This window comes from Pituophis catenifer, unplaced genomic scaffold (assembly GCF_029215685.1).
Source record: "Pituophis catenifer annectens isolate HBS135680 unplaced genomic scaffold, rPitCat1.0.hap2 SCAF_15, whole genome shotgun sequence".
Lineage (NCBI taxonomy): Eukaryota > Metazoa > Chordata > Lepidosauria > Squamata > Colubridae > Pituophis > Pituophis catenifer.
This window is the reverse complement of record NW_027256895.1, coordinates 15,605,731-15,625,664: the sequence shown is the minus strand read 5'-3', so window position 1 is coordinate 15,625,664 and position 19,934 is coordinate 15,605,731. Positions and strand designations below refer to the sequence as shown.

General features: G+C 39.5%; 1 protein-coding gene across 1 annotated transcript; it reads left to right on the top strand.

The window, feature by feature from the left end:
• The first annotated feature begins 7,891 nt into the window (after nucleotides 1-7,891).
• Nucleotides 7,892-14,091, top strand: LOC139324429 (vomeronasal type-2 receptor 26-like). The gene is made up of 2 exons (XM_070954141.1): nucleotides 7,892-8,084; nucleotides 13,340-14,091. Exons 1-2 carry the CDS (start codon nucleotides 7,892-7,894, stop codon nucleotides 14,089-14,091), a joined length of 945 nt encoding a protein of 314 aa, XP_070810242.1.
• Nucleotides 14,092-19,934: the final 5,843 nt, after the last annotated feature.

Genomic DNA, 19,934 nt, shown 5'->3' with positions numbered 1-19,934 from the left:
TTTCCCTCTAGCTGATCAGCTGGGACTCAGGAGGCAGCAGTAGATTGAGGGTGGGGGCCAAATAAAAGGTAAGAATAATGCAGGGGGGCGGGGAATAATGCAGGGGGGGCAGAACTGGTTCGGTGATGTCATATTGTCACCGCTACCGGCTCGGCGGAACCGGGAGGAACCCACCACTGAATTGTCAGTTGTATCCTAGGTATCAAACATACACTTTTGATGAGACTTGATGAAACATACATTTCTGTTTCAGAGTAGAATTCATAAATAAAGTCTAATGAATGTCTACAGTTCTGCTTCACAATATTTTCAAATTCTGCTAAGGCTCCTATGTGCAAGATAGCTGCTCCACTCAATAAAATAATGTCTTCTTTATTGAAATACCTGCCTTCCAGAACAAAGATCCTAGTAGAGATCCATCCAGATTCGAGAACAAAGATCCTTTTAGAGATCCATTCAGGCCTACTTTGTGGCAATAAGTGTGTGAAAACATGGGGCCATTGTTTTGAGTAACTAATGTCCCTCCTGGTTAGCCAAGGCTTCTTGGGATACAACATGCGATTAGGTTCAGACAGTGGCAAATGTAATATTTAGAACATGGATGGTCCCATTGATGCAGGAAACCAAGAATAGATCCAATTGTATTTGATAATTTTTTGCCCTGTATCCAATTTTCCTTTTTAGGAAAAGGTTGTGGTGAAAACAACCAAGCTGTAACCTCAGGGAATTCTAAAAGAAATAGATTAGTTAGAATATTTTAGTGAAGTTTCAGACTTTAGTATGGAATTGAAACATTGATTATGTCTTTGGATACTCTCTGGTGGGAGCAGGATAGAGGTGGTACACCCATTCCATCTTTCCTTGATGCCTTACAAACTTTTAATACCAAGAATCATGGTATCTTTCTGGACTAGCTCAGGGGGTTTGGAATAAAGGATCCAATGACTCTATGGTTGTCACTGAAATCACAAGTGACCAGAGTCAAACTATCATAAAAAGGTAAAGGTTCCCCTCACACATATTGCTAGTCGTTCCCGACTCTAGGGGGCAGTGGTCATCTCTGTTTCAAAGCTGAAGAGCCAGTGCTGTCCAAAGATGTCTCCGTGGTCATGTGGCCAGCATGACTAAACACCAAAGGCACACGGAACACTGTTCCTTCCCACCAAAGGTGGTCCCTATTTTTCTACTTGCATTTTTTTCGTGCTCTTGAACTGCTAGGTTGGCAGAAGCCGGGACAAGTAATGGGAGCTCACCCCGTTACGCAGCACTAGGGATTCGAACCACTGAACTGCCGACCTTTCAATCGACAAACTTAGCATCTTAGCCACTGAGCCACCACATCCCAAATTAATTAAGTAAAGAGCCAACTCTCTGTAGAAGTGTTTAATGCTGGGAAAGGTAGAAGGAAAAATAAGAAGAGGACAATCAGTAGTAAAATGGATGGATACACATACAATGCTGATGAGTGCTGTATTGGGAGACTGGGAAAGAACAGTTTTGAGAAATATTGTCATGGGCAAGATCTATCAGTCCCATTGTTTCACAAAAATAGCCACTGTTGGGTTTTTGAAAACATGCCAAGTATTCTTCAACTAGATCCTAGCAACACCTTCCCCTAGCATATAATGATTATCTTTCTGCCATTATGAAAATTTCCATAATTACTTCAAGTCCCTCTGGAGACATAAGTAACAGAACAAAACAATGACATAAAACGGTAGGATATTAATATTATCTTTTTCCCCCCTGTCTTGCAATGCAAGTGGAGCTTTTTCAGTCTGATTCTTTACATGGTACATTTCACCTCAAAAAAACATCTGTTGTCTAACATGATTTTGTTCTTTGCAACTTTATTAATGTTGTTGCCTCGGATGACACATTATATTCCTCTCAGTAAATGCAATGTGGGAGACCCAGTCCTTATTAAGCATAAGAAATATCATTCAGAAGATCTGGTTATTGGTGGAATTACTTCTCAAATTTCTATGTTTTCCAGCTCCATGACGTTCATAAGGAATCCTTCAGAAGAAAAAGTTGATGATTTCATGTAATTATTACTTAATAATTTTTATTGCAAAAAAGAAAAAGAAACAAGAAGTAACATAAAGAAAAGAGGTAAAGTGGAACAAAGAATAAAGACAAAGCAAAGGGGAAAAATAAAAAAAGAAATAGAAAGAAGAAGCTTCCAAATTTTCTTACAGCAAATATAAATATACAAATATAAAATTACCTCTTGATTCATGTAGTTATTTTTTAAAGGAGTAAGATGGGGAAAAAACCCAAGGTATTTATTCTGGCAAGATATTTGTTTGGGAGATTCTCCAGAGTGAAGGCAATATATATATATATATTTAATTTGATTTATATGCCGCCCTTCTCCGGAGACTCAGGGCGGCTTACAATGTGCTAAGCAATAGCCTTCATCCTTTTATATATTTATACAAAGTCAGCTTATTGCCCCCACAACTGGGTCCTCAATTTACCTACCTTAGAAAGGATGGAAGGCTGAGTCAACCTTGAGCCTGGCGAGATTCGAACCTGCAGTAATTGCAGGCAGCTGGTCTTAATAACAGGGTGCTTTAGACCACTGTACTACCAAGGCTCTTTTTAAAATATGTATTGTGTGTTTGCATTTGTGATCATTATTTATATCATTTTTGTTTTTATTATTTGAGTTACAATCAAGTAGGTTCTCTTTCCCTATTGTAGCATCATTACATAGATATTCAAAGAGACAGATTATTTATCCTAGCTGTAAGTAGGAAATTACTCCTTCTCATCCTTCTCCTTCTCCTTCTCCTTCTCCTTCTCCTTCTCCTTCTCCTTCTCCTTCTCCTTCTCCTTCTCCTTCTCTCACCATGACCCCTGAGCTAGGATGGTTCCTCTACTCTTGCATAAAACTTCAGTTCTTTTAGTGGTGTGAAGAATCCAATTATACCTAATTTCAGGATTGGCATTCTACTGGTTCAGACCGGTTTGAGCGAACTGGTATCTCCAACGATCATCTGGGAGCGAACCGGTAGCTCCGTCAATCATCTGGGAGCAAACCGGTTCGCTCCAATGATCAGGTGGGCCCGCCCGCCCCTGCCCTTTAGTGACCAAAGCTTCCCAGCTGATACACATGGCAGACGTGATTGCCACACCTCAGCTGTGTTACTCTCCAGCAGTAACGCGGAAGGTAAATTTTCATAAAATTGTGCACATGCCCGCAGCGCGCAATCACCGAGCCGGTTATTAAATCAGCAGGATCCCACCACTGCCTAATTTGTATTTCTCTAATTTACAAAAGGGAAATATTAAACATAGGAACAAGGGTAGGAAATTCCATTTCATCGTTAAGAATCTTTGAGACAAGTTGATTCCAAACATCTGCCCTACATGATTTTCTGCTCTCAGAAAAATCTTTGGTTGGATTATTAATCTATTTAGATTTTTTTTTCTCTATTCTAGAGTGGTGAAATCATGTCTTCCAAAGTACAAGTAAAAAAATATAAATGACCATGCAGCAATATTGCTGTTCTAAACCAGAAGAAATGTAACAAAGTTTCTAACGCTTCATTTCAGAATTCATCTTCAGAATTTTCAGCATATCCTGGCCTTGGAATTTGCAATCAAAGAAATCAATGAAAATCTTTGCATTTTGCCTAATATCACACTGGGCATACATGATTTCAATAGCTATTCTCTGGCAAGGTGGATTTATGTTGCTTCCATGGAACTTCTTTCTTCAAAGGGAACATTCATCCCAAACTACAAGTGTGATCTCAAAGACAATGTAGTAACTGTTCTTGCAGGACACAATGCTTTCATTTGTCAGTTTATGTCAAACATTCTGAGCATTTACAAAATCCCACAGGTAACATCTTCTATTCCAAAAGAAGGGCATGTAAAAAATTTCGACATAGACACTAGTAAAAACAAATATAAATCTCAATTAACAATGTGAGGCTTCCCGGATTTCTTTTGTTTTCCCATAGTAATATAACTTAATTGATGAAATATTATTTCTTTTATTCATTAAACATGAAACTCAGTCAATTGAACATTTAAAAATGTATCACAAATATCATTGACTGGCGCTGATGGTTGATATGGGTTGCTGCCAGCATCTTAGGTATCAACCAAGTATCTTCTTAAAATTATTATTATTATTATTATTATTATTATTATTATTATTATTATTATTATTATTATTATTTATTGGTTAATCTTTAGTGAGATTCACAGCCTTTGAGGCTGGTTAATAGCTCAGCAGCTCGAGTCCTAACCAAGGACCTAGGAACTGTTAAGGTATCGTCGGAGGATGTAAGCTGTTCCGAGTAAGGTGGTTTTTTGTAGAGTCAAAATGTTCAAGTCCGGCAAATTTAGAATTTCTAAATAGCGGGGTAGCCCTTTGGGTATTGCTCCGAGGGCTCCAATTACAATCGGGACAACACACGATTTCTTTTTCCACAGTCGCTCAACTTCAATTTGTAAGTCCCGGTACTTTGTGATTTTTTTCTTGCTGCTTATCTTCAATTCGTGCATCACCAGGTATTGCAATGTCAATGAACCATACTTTTTTCTTTTCAACTATTGTTATGTCAGGTGTGTTGTGGACCAAGTGCCTGTCAGTCTGAATCCTAAAGTCCCACAATATGATATTATTATTATTATTATTATTATTATTATTATTATTATTATTATTATTATTATTGTTATTATTATTATTATTATTATTATTATTATTATTATTATATTAATTAATTTTAATTTAAGTATATTTCTTTGTTCCTTCTGTTACTCACTGATATAAATATAAGGACTGTCTGTACAAGATCCTATTCCACTTTGCAAATATAGCAAAAGACTACATTCATACATTCTAATTATCAAATAAAAATGCTTTCCCAGATTTCAACCTGCAAAAGTTGGTAATTCTCAGATTCTGCAAAAGCCTCCTTGTTTTTTGTGTTCAATGAATAATTCAATAAATTCTGAAAATAAAATGGATAAACCTTGAATAACAATAAAAGTAAGACCAAGATGTATTGAAAAAATTTATTTTATTGAAAATGTTCTCTACCACTATTGGAGAAGTAACCATTTATTTTCTAGTCTGATTTTTGGCTGCTTTTGGAATCCAGAAAGTTTCAGAGAACATTTCTGTGGTGTAAATCTTGCCCTCCCCTCATTTATCCTATTTGTATTTTATTTCTATTTTTCCTCTGTTTTAATGGTTGTTTTGTTGTTACCGTAGATATTTTAATCTGTATCTGTTTTGTGTAAGTCAGCAAGATTTTTTTTTTTTAATTATGGTAGCATGGAAATATGTTTGTGTGTGACAGAGAAAGGTGGGGGGGAGAAAATAAGTAAATTTTAAAACTTCTTTTAATGAATTAATTGATGGGAATTAATTCAAAGCTTTCAAGGCTATATAGCACAAACTCCTAGTGAAAATCAGATCACTAAGAAACATTTGTTTGAAAACTTCATCAGCCAATCCTAAAACAGGTATCATTCAATGCACACACATGTTCTCTAGAAAAGGCACACTGGCTAATGACATTGGAGATGGTCTCAGCTCCAGTGGCTTGAACTCTAGCTCTGCATGGCATCAGAGGTGGAATTCAGCCAGTTTGGACCAGTACAGGCGAACCGGTAGCGCCGACAATAAGTTGGCCCTTCCCACCTGCTCCCGCTCTATCCTGTTCTTTATTTCCTGCTTTATAGCTCATCTCAATCATGTGGCACAGCTGGTTTTCCCCCCCTCGCTGTTCTACTTACCATTGCTGACTTGGAAGGTAAACAGCTGAGCTTCTAAATGCTCCATTTTTAGTGCTGCGCGCAAGCCTGGATAGCTCAACAGACAGAAGCACTGTAATTTAACACCAGCTGTCTGCAATTAAAGTAAGATCGAATCTCGCCAGGCTCAAGGTTGACTCAGCCTTCCATCCTTTCTAAGGTAGGTAAATTGAGGACCCAGTTTGTGGGGGCAATAAGCTGACTTTGTATAAATATACAAAAGTATGAAGGCTATTGCTTAACACATTGTAAGCCGCCCTGAGTCTCCGGAAAAGGGCGGCATATAAATCAAATTTAAAAAAAAAAAAAAAGCTCCTTAGGCATGCTCACTGAACCAGTTGTTAAACCAGCAGCATTCCACCACTGCATCGCAGGGTCAGCTCTTGTCAGTCATTTCAGCTACTATCCACCAACTTCTATCCAATTTTTGTTCAATTCGAAAGTATGTTTTATGCAAATAGATAGCTAGGTATCACTTTGGTGGAGAGACAAGTTGGTTCTCTGTGCAGTTCAGAGCCAGATTCCTGATGGCTCTGAACTTTCCCACTTGCAATGCCCATTTGTGAGGCAGCTCCATGAATGGAGGGGGCCTTGGGTGATGCTGCAGGAAGAACCACTCATCTTTCTCTCTGGTGCAAAGCCAGCTCACCGTTTTATGGCACATCTTGGGAAGTGCGCAAGTATTTTTATACCAGGGCTGTTACTTTGGCAAGCCAAACTCTTACTCTGCAGTAGCATTGTGGTCTCCTGGCTACCGCAACAACAGCATGTTCTCTATGCTTTCCCAGACATTTAATAAACTTATAGTTTTAAAACCATTGGGACATCTGAAAGACCAGGTTAGAGAAATATTGTTACAGAGTAAATCTGTGTAATAACTAAGAGTCCATGATTTAATGACATTTATTTAGCAATCAATAGTCTTATAACACAGTCATACAAAAAAAATAAAAAAAATAAAGAAAAAGACATTCCTTTCCTTTCCTTTCCTTCCTTCTTCCTCCTTTCCTTTCCTTTCTTTTCCTTCCCTTCCCTTCTTCTATCTTCTTTTCCTCTTTTCTTCGGGTCCCGTTAGCTAAACAATGCCAGTTGATGGGCCCGTGAGGGAGGGCCTTCTCTGTGGCTGCCCCAGCTCTCTGGAACCAGTTACCTCCTGAGATCCGGAGTACCCCCACCCTATTGGCCTTCTGGAAAGCGGTGAAGACCTGGCTTTTCCAGCAGGCCTGGGGCCGTTGATCTCGCTGTTACACTCTTGCAAGATCCGGACATGAATGGTGTGTATGGACTTTTAATGTTTTTAAAATGTTTTTATAATGTTTTTTAATAATTTTCCTATGTTCTTTGTTGTATTATTTTTTGCTGTAAGCCGCCCAGAGTCCCTTGGGAGTTGGGCAGCATAGAAATTTGATAAATTAAATAAAATAAATTAAATTAATTCATTTTATATTCTGTTTTTAGAATGCGAACAGAAACGAAAGTTTTGTTTTCTTGGTGTTTTGGACAATATCTCAATATAGCAGTTGATTCTGCAGAAATCTTTATTCTTAGACACATGTTCTGTTTTAACCTTCTTTTTAAAATATTTCTTATAATTTATAATTCTTATCATTATTTTAAATTATATTAGGTGACATATGGCTCTGCTCCAGTTTTGGATGTCAGCACACAGGATATTTTCTTGCATCGGGCATTTCCAAATGAAGATCTTCAAATTAAGGCAATGATCCAATTGTTGCTCTATTTTCAATGGACATGGATTGGATTAATTGTCCAAAGTGATGAGAAACGAGACAGGTTTCTACAGAATAACCTTGCCTTGTTTTCTCAGAAAGGGATTTGCTTTGACTTTGTGGAAGAGTTACCAAAGTCATCAGTTTCCAATGAAATATATAATCTTGTGACAAATTATATAAAAGTTTACAATGTTATTATGACCAGTACTGCCAATGCTTTGATTGTCCATAGTGAAAACCAGGAGATAGTCGTTCTGAGGATGTTGCCCTATATTTCAGACTATGAGAATGTGACAGTGAAGAAAAAAGACAAAATTTGGATAATGCCAGCCCAGATGGAGTTCTCATCACTCCCTTTTCAAAGATATCGAACTATGGATTTTATTCATGGGTCCCTGTCTTTTGAAGTTTCCTCAAAGGATGTCTTGGGTTTCCAGAGGTTTCTTCAGATGAGAAAATTTACTTCTGCAGAGGAAGACAGTTTGATCAGAGTGTTTTGGGAAAATGCATTTGAGTGTTCTTTCTCCAAAGCCATGTTAGAGGAGGATGCTGTGAATGAATGCACAGGTGAGGAGCAGCTGGAAACCCTTCCTCAGTCAGTGTTTGACACCAGGATGACTGGTCAGAGTTACAGTGTCTATAATGCAGTCCATGCTGTGGCACATGCTTTGCAAGCTCTGCTTTCATCAAAATACCAGCTCAAGACAAAAGGAAATGGCTCAGAACTTAAGAGGTGGAATCGATATGCGTGGCAGGTAAGAGTAAGAGGTTTAATGCCCTTTATACATTAAGTAGGAATGATTAATACAATAGATAGATGTTCTGACCTAGGCTCCCTCACTGTTGTGGCCCACCAGCGGTCTGCACGGATCGTGGCTGATTCCGATGAGGAGGAGGCTGGTATGGTGTCGCACCAGCAGCCAGCGTGGAGGCTAAACAGGATGTGGTGCCAGAGGCAGAGACTCAGCCAGGTCCTTCAGAACCTCCAGAGGCTCCTTCAAGTGGAGAGAGTGAAGTGGAGGAGCCTCTCCTCAATGCTTGAGCACTCAGGGCTGCCAAAAGGCAGGAGTGGCTACTCAGGAGGAGGAGGAGGAGGTCTCCTCGAGAGTAAAGCTTGAGGATAATTGGCCACTGCCTTAACCTATTTAAATCACACACCATTAGTAAGTTTCTTGCTGGAAACAACTTGTAATTATCATCTGAGCATTTTTGGAAAAGTCTTATCGTATCTTGTTTTCTGGGCTGGTTGCCAACCTTTGCCAGACTTTGGTTTATTCTTACTACTTAATAAATTTGATAAGGACCATTGGTGTGTGTCAATATCCTCGGGAATCCGGAGCTGAGTGGGGCAGAACATTAACAAGCAGGAGGCAAAACTGATTCCGGCAAAACCTCTTTTATTTACACAACTGTGAACTACGTTCATTCAGTCAGCAAGGTTTGTCCAAACAGTTTTTTAAAGGAATATTTCTCAACACATCTTATCTCGTTTGGCAAGCTGCCACATAATTTGTTTCCAACCACAGTAGAAAGCAAAACCTGGCACAGAGTCTCTCAGAGTCATGGAACGAATGAGTTGTTTACTGCAAAAGCCCACTCCCTGTTTACTTCTCTTTTATTTCTTATGGGAGGGCCCAATCATCTCCAAGGTGTGGCTTTACTCCTGAGTCAATCTTGCTTTCTGAGTCGTTCTTGTTTTCTTGCAGCTCTGTGTATGCATGCACTGGGAACGGGTTCCAGCTGTTCCTCTGCCTCACTGCCATCTACCTCCCTTTTTGCCTCTGATGCAGAGCCCTCATCCAAGCTTTCCCCAGCCCTCAGAACTGGCCCAAGTTCTGCCTCACTGTCTGACTCTGCTGCCAGTTCTGCTGGCCGCCAGCAGGAGACAACAATAGCATCTTTTGCTAATATTTTTGTATGTCTTAAGCGTGACCCCCACTGATATGGGAGATGTAGAAACAATAAAGGATTTATTTCCTTAAATTTGAAGGAAATGCAGAAAGAAGAAGAAAAAAAACAAGAAAACCATGACCTGGATAACTGAGAATCTCCATAGAAACCTACCTACCTTCCTTCCTTCCTTCCTTCCTTCCTTCCTTCCTTCCTTCCTTCCTTCCTTCCTTCCTTTTATACTTATTTATGAAGTTTGTTTTCAGCCCATCACACAAGGCAACTCTGGGTAGGCAGCTTACAACATTAAAATTAAATGTATAAATATATAAAATCACATTAAAAATTACAATAAGACACATGTTATAACTAAAGATGGGGAGGAAGGGACAAGAATACAGTATATGCCTTCCTTCCTTCCTTTCTTCTTTCCTTCCAGCCTATTAACATACATGGGGATTCTGATGTACTATTTATCCATAGTTGCCAAAAAATATAAATCCTTAGTTGTTCATGATCACATTTTTTTATTACTTTTTTCCATTACTTCTCTAGCTTCATAAGCACCTGAGAACTGTTTCATTTAATAATAGTGCTGGAGAAAGGATATTCTTTGATCAAAAGGGAGAGCTAGCAATTGGCTTCGATGTGATCAACTGGGTCATTTTGCCCAACCAATCCTTTCATCGAGTCAAAGTTGGGAAGGTAGATCCATTTGGTCCCCCAAACAAGCTGCTCAAGATTTCTGCAGAGAGTATTATCTGGCCCACCATGTTTAACCAAGTAAGTTCTATGTTAATTTCAAAATTGGTGAAATCAGCATCCCATTATTTAAATAGATTCATGAGAATATTTGGTATATGTGCTTAAGTAATCGATGATATAAAGGCTGCGGTGGCTCAGTGGCTATGACATTAAGCTTGTCGATTGAAAGGTCAGCAGTTCGGCGGTTTGAATCCCTAGTGCCATGCTGCGTAACGGGGTGAGCTCCCGTTACTTGTCCCAGCTTCTGCCAACCTAGCAGCTCAAAAGCACGTAAAAAATGCAAGTAGAAAAATGTATAAAAGTAAAATCTTTGTTTAATGTCCCATCCAGAAATTGATTTCACCAACCAATCAAGCTAGATTCTGCATCAACTGAAATATCCTAAACTTCCTATGTCTAGGAAGACTAAGTGCTTTACTTCTCAGAGAATCTGGCTATTCTCTAGCTTGGTTTCTTCATCCTGGTGTAATCAGCAACTTTTTGAATATTTGTCCAAAATCATAAGGGTCTCTACAAGTTTCATGGTTCCAAATGAATGTCAATCTTGGATTAGGAATCTTACAAATGGATTGACCTGACAATCAATTTTCAGTCTATATATACCGTATTTTTCAGACTTTAAGACATTTCGGACTATAAGACGCACTTAGCTTTTGGGGAGGAAAACAAGAAAACAGCCTGGTCAGCTTCAGCACAGCCTGGTTTAGCATGAGCAGCTGATTGGTGGCTGGATCAGCCTCCTGGAATACCAACTATCAGCTGTTCCAGGCTGCGGGGATTGCACCACTTATTGCCGCTGAATGGGATATGCAGAAAATAGGATGTGTGGGGGCTGAAAATGGGGCACACAGAAGTGGCAATAGGCAACTGCAATCCCCGCAGCCTGGAACATCTGATCATTGGTATTCTGGGAGGCCAATTCAACTGCCAATCAGCTGCTCATGCTAAATCAGAGTATGCTGAAGCTTACCAGGCTGTTTGCTGTTTGCTGCAAGGAGGCAAATTGCTGGGATGCAGAGGCTGAAGCGTGGGGCCCGGCGGGTGGGTGGGGCTTCAACAACATTTGCTCTATAAGATGCATAGACATTTCCACCTACTTTTGAGGGGGGGAGTGTGTCTTATAGTCCAAAAAATATGGTATATTAGCCTATAGACCATATCAACGTACAGGTTCAAACACATATTACCAATAAAATTCTAAACCAACAATTTAAATTAAAGTAGGGTAAAATACAATAATTATAGGATAAAATACAATAATTTAATACCTAAACATGTACAATAGAATAAAACAACATAAAATTATATTTCTTTATCACCCCTGCAATCTAACCTAATCAGGCCTACATATGCCAATATTATATCCAGATAGAAATATTCAATATGAATATCAGAGCCAGGGGAATACAAAATCTTCAACTGTAACAATTCTGACTATTAAGGACAAATTCACAGATATCCCATTATTAATTATCAACAGGCACAGCCTTTTTCTGTATGCAACTACCATTGCTTTTCAGGGTATAGCAAGATAAAAAGAGAAGGAAAGCCATTTTGCTGCTATGATTGCCTTCGGTGTCCAGCAGGGGGAATTTCTAACAAGACAGGTAAGGGTAATAATAATACTATACAGAACATACCTGATATATTTCATGGAATCTCAATTGATACTTTGAGATAGTTGTTGATTACTGATAAAAGAGTTTTTTGAACTATACCAACATAGGATTCAGGGTGCAATGGAAAATCATGATTATGTCTTCCAAAGGATACAGCAATGAATATGTAGCATCCCCACTGGATGGTTTTGTTTATAAACTTCCTTTGCTATATGAAATGAAGCAACTTCCAATCTGGAACAAAATGGAGATCCATGCTAAATGCTTCCAGATAGAATAGAATAGAATAGAATAGAATAGAATAGAATAGAATAGAATAGAATAGAATAGAATAGAATAGAATAGAATAGAATAACAGAGTTGGAAGGGACCTTGGGGATCTTCTAGTCCAACCCCCTGCTTAGGGAGGAAACCCTACACCGCTTCAGACAAATGGTTATCCAACATCCAGAAAAGTGAAGAACCAATGATTAAGGAAGTAAATAAAGGTGGCCTTTTAAAGACAACTAAAACAAAAGCAGAATATAAGAAAGAAGTAATTGGACCATTCACAACTTCTGGAGGCAAGTTGTTCCATTGGTTAATTATTCTAACTGCCAGGAAATTTCTCCTTAGTTTTAAGTTGTTTCTCTCCTTGATTAGTTTCCAGCCATTGCTTCTTGTCCTACCCTAAGGTGCTTTGGAGAATAGCTTGACTCCCTCTTCTTTGGGGCAGCCCCTGAGAATAGCTTATAGTGCCATGTACATACAATCCTGCAGAATGGAATAAAAAATTTCAGTAGCAAAATTATATCAGACTTGTGACATCTGCCTCTGACTGAGCAAGAGGAATGGGGGAAAAAAAGGATTTGATTAAATGGAAGAGCTATGGGAGCAGTAGGCTGAGATGAAAAGATCTAGTCTAAACAAATGTAGTCGGATCCGGCTCTGGGGCAGTCCTGGCCTACCCAATGCAAAGAGGAAAGATCGGGCCAGTGTGGCTTCAGCCCAGTTTACCCAGTACAATGAAAGATCAGGCCAGTGTAGCGTCAGCCTGGTTTACCTGGTGTGAAGAAGAAATATCAGGCCAATATAGCTTTGGCCCAGGTTACCCAATGCGAAGAGGAAAGATCAGGCCAACATAGCTTTGGCCCGATTTACCCAGTGTGAAGAGGAAAGTTTGGGCCAGGGTGGGTGTTGGCTTGGTGGAAACATGCTAGCAGTTTTCGGAGTAGCATCAAGCTGGCTACACCAAACCAGTTGGCCATGCCCACCCAGTGTCCCGAGGTCAACCACAGCCCTGATGCAACCCTCAATAAAATTGAGTTTGACACCCCTGGTCTGTACCATATTTATCCATTCAGCAAACAACTTTGGCCATTCAAAATATATTTATCATTGTAAATATTTATTTTTCAGATGCGGATGACTGTTTTCAATGCCCAGAAGGCCAATATCCAAATGAAAGTCACAATCTTTGCATTCCCAAACGCATCATATTTTTGTCTTACAAAGAACCACTGGGTCTCACACTGACAACTGTTGCTTTATTTTTTTCCATCACTTCAGCTTTCGTGCTTAAGATCTTTATCAGTCACTGGGACACTCCTATAGTAAAAGCCAACAATAGGAATTTCACTTTTGTTCTTCTCATAGTACTTCTGCTCTCTTTTCTCTGCACTCTGCTGTTCCCTGGGCAGCCCAACCAACTGAAATGTCTCACACGATATACTTCTTTTGGCATCATCTTCTCTGTAGCCATTTCTTGTATATTAGGGAAAACAACCATTGTTGTTCTTGCCTTCATGGCCATCAAGCCAGGCTCCAAAATGAGGAGATGGGTGGGGAAAAACCTTGCTATCTCTATTGTCCTATCTTGCTCCCTGATGCAGATCACTATTTGTATAGTCTGGGTGGCTATTTCACCCCCATTCCCAGATTCTGACATGGACTCCATGCCTGAAGAAATTGTCCTGGAATGCAATGAAGGTTCAACCACAATGTTTTACCTAGTCCTTGGTTTCCTGGGTTTCCTGGCTGCTGTTAGCTTTATAGTGGCCTTCCTTGCTAGGAAGCTACCTGACAGCTTTAACGAGGCTAAATTTATCACCTTCAGCATGTTAATCTTTTGCAGTGTCTGGATATTATTTGTTCCCACTTATCTGAGCACCAAGGGAAAATACATGGTGGTTGTGGAGATCTTCTCCATTTTGGCTTCTGCAGCTGGATTACTGGGCTGCATCTTTTCCCCCAAATGCTACATTATTGTTCTGAGGCCTGATTTAAACAGAAAGGAACAACTGATAAAGAAACAAAATTGATTTCTTCCCTTCATTATACTATAATTTATCTAAGCTGTGACTGCAGACATATTTCTGTGTTTAAAACATTGTGTTCATTTTGTTTTGCTTTAATCATAAATAAAGTTGTGAAACATGCAGTTACTTTATAAGTAAGATATATTATAGGTGAATTTTTCTGAGAAATAGATAAGTGCAATGCAGCTACCATAAGAGTTATTGAAGGTTACGCTAGAGAAAAAGATTTCTACAGGAAAACAAAAAAAGCGATAAGCTAGTATGAAGAAGAAGACAATTAAAAGAAAGAAGAGGAAGAAGAGATATAAAACTTAATATATAAGACTTGAAACTTTTTCTCATGTTGCATCAAAATCTATTTATTTGCTTCAAATTCATAGACCAAAACAGGAAAAAAAAAAGATAGAAAATTAAATCTTATAAAAACCGTTGACAACAATTTCTAAGTTTAAAAGAGAACTGTGAAGTGAGGAAAAAAAGGGTGTATATGCACATATTAATTATGTGATGGGAGCAATATACCCAGATGCCATCAAGGTCTTTCATTTAAAGAATTGTCTTCTAACTAAAATTGCAGTAGTACATAACTTTATGAATTTTGTAGCAAAAATATTGGCCTGATCTTCCAGTAGAAATAACTATGATTACAGACATCGAGACGCCAGGCAGTGAGAGGCGATATCTCTAAGTATCCATATAAATTACAGATCTAACTCAGGAAAACACCTGAATAGAATCTCAACTTCTGTATTTGAACAGATTGAAAGGTTTTCTTCAAAATCGATGTTATTAAATTTCACTTCTAATAAGTGGGAAAATAGAATCTCAGACCTTCCTAATTACTTTAACAGTCTTATATTTGGGGCATGGAAATTATTAATTGTCTACTTAATTCTTCTAGCAATTTTGAAATTTACCAAATCTTCCTTGTCCATCAACAGGCATTTCATAAACAAAATAACAATAGCTAATGAATAAAAAGAGAGTTTAAAAGCAAAAAGTGGCCCAGAAGAGCCTTGGTGGTGCAGCAGACTAAAGTGCTGTTAAATAGCACCAGCTGCCTGCAATTATTACAAGTTCAAATCTCACCAGGCTCACCAGGCTCAAGGTTGACTCAGCCTTCCATCCTTTCGAGGTAGGTAAAATGAGGACCCGGATTGTGGGGGCAATAAACTGACTTTGTATTTAAAAAAAGAACACCGCTTTCGGGGGGTGAAGCCCTACTAAGCAGGTACATACAAAGTATGAAGGCTATTGCTTAACGCATTATAAGCCGCTCTGAGTCTCCAGAGAAGGGCAGCATATAAATCGAACCAATAAATAAATAAATAAATAAGTGTATGTATGAAAATACATAGTAAAACACATGAATCCATGATTTGAATGTGATAATTTTCCTGAATATTATAATCAAGAAATGTCAAGCTCTATTGAACTATTAAAGCTGTGTTATTTTTTATACTGAATAACATTATCACAATATCAGTTGCCAGACTTCAAAGAAAGGCCTCCAAGGTTCTTTCCAGCTCTATTCTGATTGATTGATCAATAGCCAGGAGCCCAGGAAAAATCTCAACTTAAAGACTCCCACACCCTCAAAGAGAAGGTCATTTCACCCAGGTTAAGATCGCAGCAGAAAAACTAAACAGCAAGTCAGACCTTCTAAGATTTACCTTCATTACTTTTCATATCCAGTTTCTCATAGTCATAGGCCACAACCAAATGACAACCACACTTGTGTTTGACATAAACATCACCTGGATAAGTTTGATCCAGTTGAGAAAGTGGGAAGGATAAAACATCATCTATCTCCAGTCTACAACATAGTCCTTTTAACAATTCCAAGAAAGGTCCACCCCATTTGCCCTACTCAGTTGACCCTGATAACACAGATAAACCTCCAGGTGGCCTTAACGACTCTCTAAAAGAATGCAAATGAACAGCTGTCTGCAAGGAGTATAAATCCTTCCATTCCCCACCTTCAGTCAGAAGCTTCTTGGATGAGAAGCAAAATCAGAGATGGTATTCAGCAGGTACTGACCAGTTCCAGAGAACCGGTAGCAAAAATTTTGAGTAGTTCAGAGAACCAGTAAATACCACCTCTGACTGGCCCCACACCCATCTATTCTCTGCCTCCTGAGTCCCAGCTGATCAGGAGGAAATGGAGATTTTACAGTATCCTTCCCCTGGAGTGGGGTGGGAATGGAGATTTTACAGTATACTTCACCTACTATGACCAGCAACCCACACCCACAGAACTGGTAGTAAAAAAATTTTAATCCCACCAATGAATGTCTTCAAAGAAAAACCAGAAAATCCAGTTGCCTCTTGAAAAAAGCATCTTTGGGACAACCATGAACTGGATGACTGAGAATCTCCATAGACATTTGATCCAGTCATTCCCTCTTGGCCCTAAGAAGAATAGAATGGAAAACCATTTCTGAAAGTATCAATACAAATTTATGGACTTCTTCCTGTAAGCACCACAAATCAAGGTTGAGTCAATCAACCATAACAACAGTATTGTCCATACATTTTGTAAAACAAATCAAGTTTACTGCCGTATTTTTCCGAGTATAAGACACACCTTTTTACCCCCCAAAAGGGGGTGAAAATCTGGGTGCATATTATAGTCTGAATGTAGCTCCACCCACCCACCGGCCCCCACCTTTGGGAGGTTGTCGGCCTCCGTGCGTCGCATTTTCCAGTGGTTTCAGGCGGTGGGAATCCTCACATTGCCAAAAATGAGCATCGCATTTTCGGTCTCCGCACGCTAGGAAATGGGTGGCGGAAACAGTTAGGGTGCTGCTTGGAATCAACTGAAAACTGCCACTGTCGCATTTTCATGAGGGCGTGCAGCTCTGCGATTTGCATCGGGGAATCGGGGAGGAAAATGCCAGAAAACACGATGCATGGAGGCTATGCTCTTGCGAAGTAGGTGCTTCTGCGTGAGAGGTGTAAGGCAAAATGGCTCCTCCCCAATTCCCCAACGCAATTCGCAAAGCCACGCACCCTCCTCCTCCTTTTCTCCAGTCTCACTTTCTCTTCCCTCCTGGCCAGATCTGTCTCCCGTGCCAGAAGCAGAAGCTGACTGCCCTCAGCCTGGGTAGTCTGGAGAAGGGGCAGACTGGGCGGCGAGCACCTTGCCTTACGCTTCTCCATGCAGAAGCGCCTATTTTGCAAGAGCATTCCCTCCATGCATCACATTTTCCGGCGTTTTCCTCCCCAATTCTCCAATGTAATTTGCAGAACCATGCATCCTCCTCCTTCTTGGTGGCTAAAGGGGAAGAAGAAAACTCTGGGCACGTTGAGAAAGCACACTCGCCTGTTGCTGGAAGGAGGTCAAAGTTGGTTCCCCCCCCTCCCTTTGCTCTCTTAAACTGAACTGCACTGCTTTTCTGACTCATTGATAAATGATCCTGGGAGAAAGCAGCAGCCGGCCACTGCAGAGGCGGCCATAATCCATTTCGGGTGGTCAAAATGCCAAGCAGCTGTGGGGATCTGAGATATTTCTCCTTCACACAGCCCCCCTCCAGCTGCTCAGTGCAGTTCAGTTTAAGAGACCAAGGGGGGGGAGCCAACCTCGACTGCGGATGGAGCCCCTCTGGGCACGAAGACCATTTGGGAGGAGAAGGTGGCTGAGGAGGGAGGAGTGTAGGCACAAGGCGCAAGGACGGGGGTGGGGGAGACTGCAGGAGAAGCAGCCCTTCTCCCCTTTTTCCAGCAACAAGAGTGTGTGTGTCCTCAACATGCCCAGAGTTTTCTTCTTCCCCTTTAGCCACCGAGAGCTCTGAGTTCCCCCAGGGTCTGCCTGGAAGCCACTCCAGCAGTTCTGACCGCTGCCTTCACAACTTGTGTGAGGACTGGAGATCCCCACTCCCTACAGCAGCAGACTTCTCCTTAACCTCCTGAGATTTCTGCCCCCATGAAAATCATCCCCCACCTCACCCTATTCACTCCAGTTAAATAGATAGGATTTGTTTTAAACTGATAAAAAGATCTGTGCTACTTGTTATCAAAATCCAAATGGAAGTGTGGATGCCGGTGATCCTGATGCTGGTAGGCAGAGGCAGATTTTTTTTTTCTTATTTTCCTCCCCCAAAATTAAGGTGCGTCTTATACTCCGGTGCATCTTATAGTCTGAAAAATATGGTATATTTCAAGGATTTTTTGCCGGAGAAGAGTAATTAACTTTTGGTCATCTAAGACTAAAACAGCTATATTCAATCAAAAAGTTTCATTATCTGGCAGAAATATTTTTGATTGAATATGGCTGCTTTCTCATTTTGGAAGCCTACTGCAAGTGCAAAACTGAATTCTAAGTCATTCCATATATACCAGTGCAAAGCTGGAAAGATTGTTCTTTTTCCTTTTAATGTTATTTATTTGAGTATTTATTTCCTTTGGTTCTCTTTATTTTTGATTGTGATCTTTTTTCCCCCTTATTACTGCTACACAGAAAGCAACAAACTACACCAAGATTAGATCAATTATTATTGCTGCAATTTCATGAAACCGTTGATCAACAGTGGTTGTGCCCTTTAATTGGCCATGTTTAATTCTACACTCCTGAACCCTAGGGAGTTACAAACAGCACAATGAATTGGAATCCAAATATGACTGATGTTATTAATAGTCTTTGTTGCTAAACATATTCAAAGATGAGGCATGAAGAGCAAGGCTGTGTGAGTCTATTTTTCCTACACTTTTCTGCCTTCAGATCATCCAAGAGAAAAAGCCAGAATGTTAGATTAACCTATATTCAGAAGCCATATCAATTATCATTTGGGCTGAGATTTGCTCTGTTGCTCTTCAGACTGTGGCTATTAATGTGGCTTCCCCAAGTTATGTGCCATGATGCTAAATGCACCAACAACCCTAGCATTAAATATAAATCTTATCATTCAGGTGATCTCATCATTGGTGGCATTATTTCGCTGATTTACGTGATATCTAACCTGATCACCTTCCAAAAAAATCCATCTGAAGAATTACTTGATGATCCTTTGTAAGTAAAAAAAAAAAAAAATTCTTAACTATACTAGCTCTGAAATGTGGTTGATTAATGGGTCAATGTATTTGGAGAAGGGCATAAATGACAACTTTCACCTCCTTTCAGTTAAACTTTCTCTACTCAGAGATTCTACTATATCACTTACATATTTTATAATAAATGGCTAGAAGCAAGTCCGTACTTGGCTTCAACTTTATAACATTTCCCAGTTGTCTTGGTCTCATTTAACAGATATATGACTTTCTCCAACCTCTCTGCTTTCTAGATTCCTTTAGCCTGGGTGCCAAACTTCAATGGCATAAAAAATCTAGCATAGCATATACCATCAGCTTTTGTCTAATTAAATCCCCTTGACAATAAAGAATTAATTTTTGAAGCTGCACATTCTTTTTATGTTTTTGATACTACTAAGTACAATAGTGGACATTTAAAAATCAGGTACTATACAAATATAAAACACTATAAAAATGTTATCTGCCAAATATCTAACTCACTATTTCACTCACTATGAAACTGAGGACAAGTATTTTCTACGCACTTTCTTTGAGGGCATAGAGCTTATTTTTGGACCTTGCTGTTAACAAATATTATTCATTTTAAATTCTATGTGTGGAAATGCAACTGTTGTGAGAGAGGCATTACCCTCCTTTGAAGTTTGTTTCTACAGAATTATCTACATATCTTATCCTTGATCTTTGCTGTGAATGAGATCAACGCAACTCCTCAGATCTTGCCAAATATCACTCTGGGCTTTGGTGTATCTAACAGCAATTTCATGGCAACATGGACGTATCTTGCTTCTATGGAGCTTCTTTCTTCACATGACAGTTTC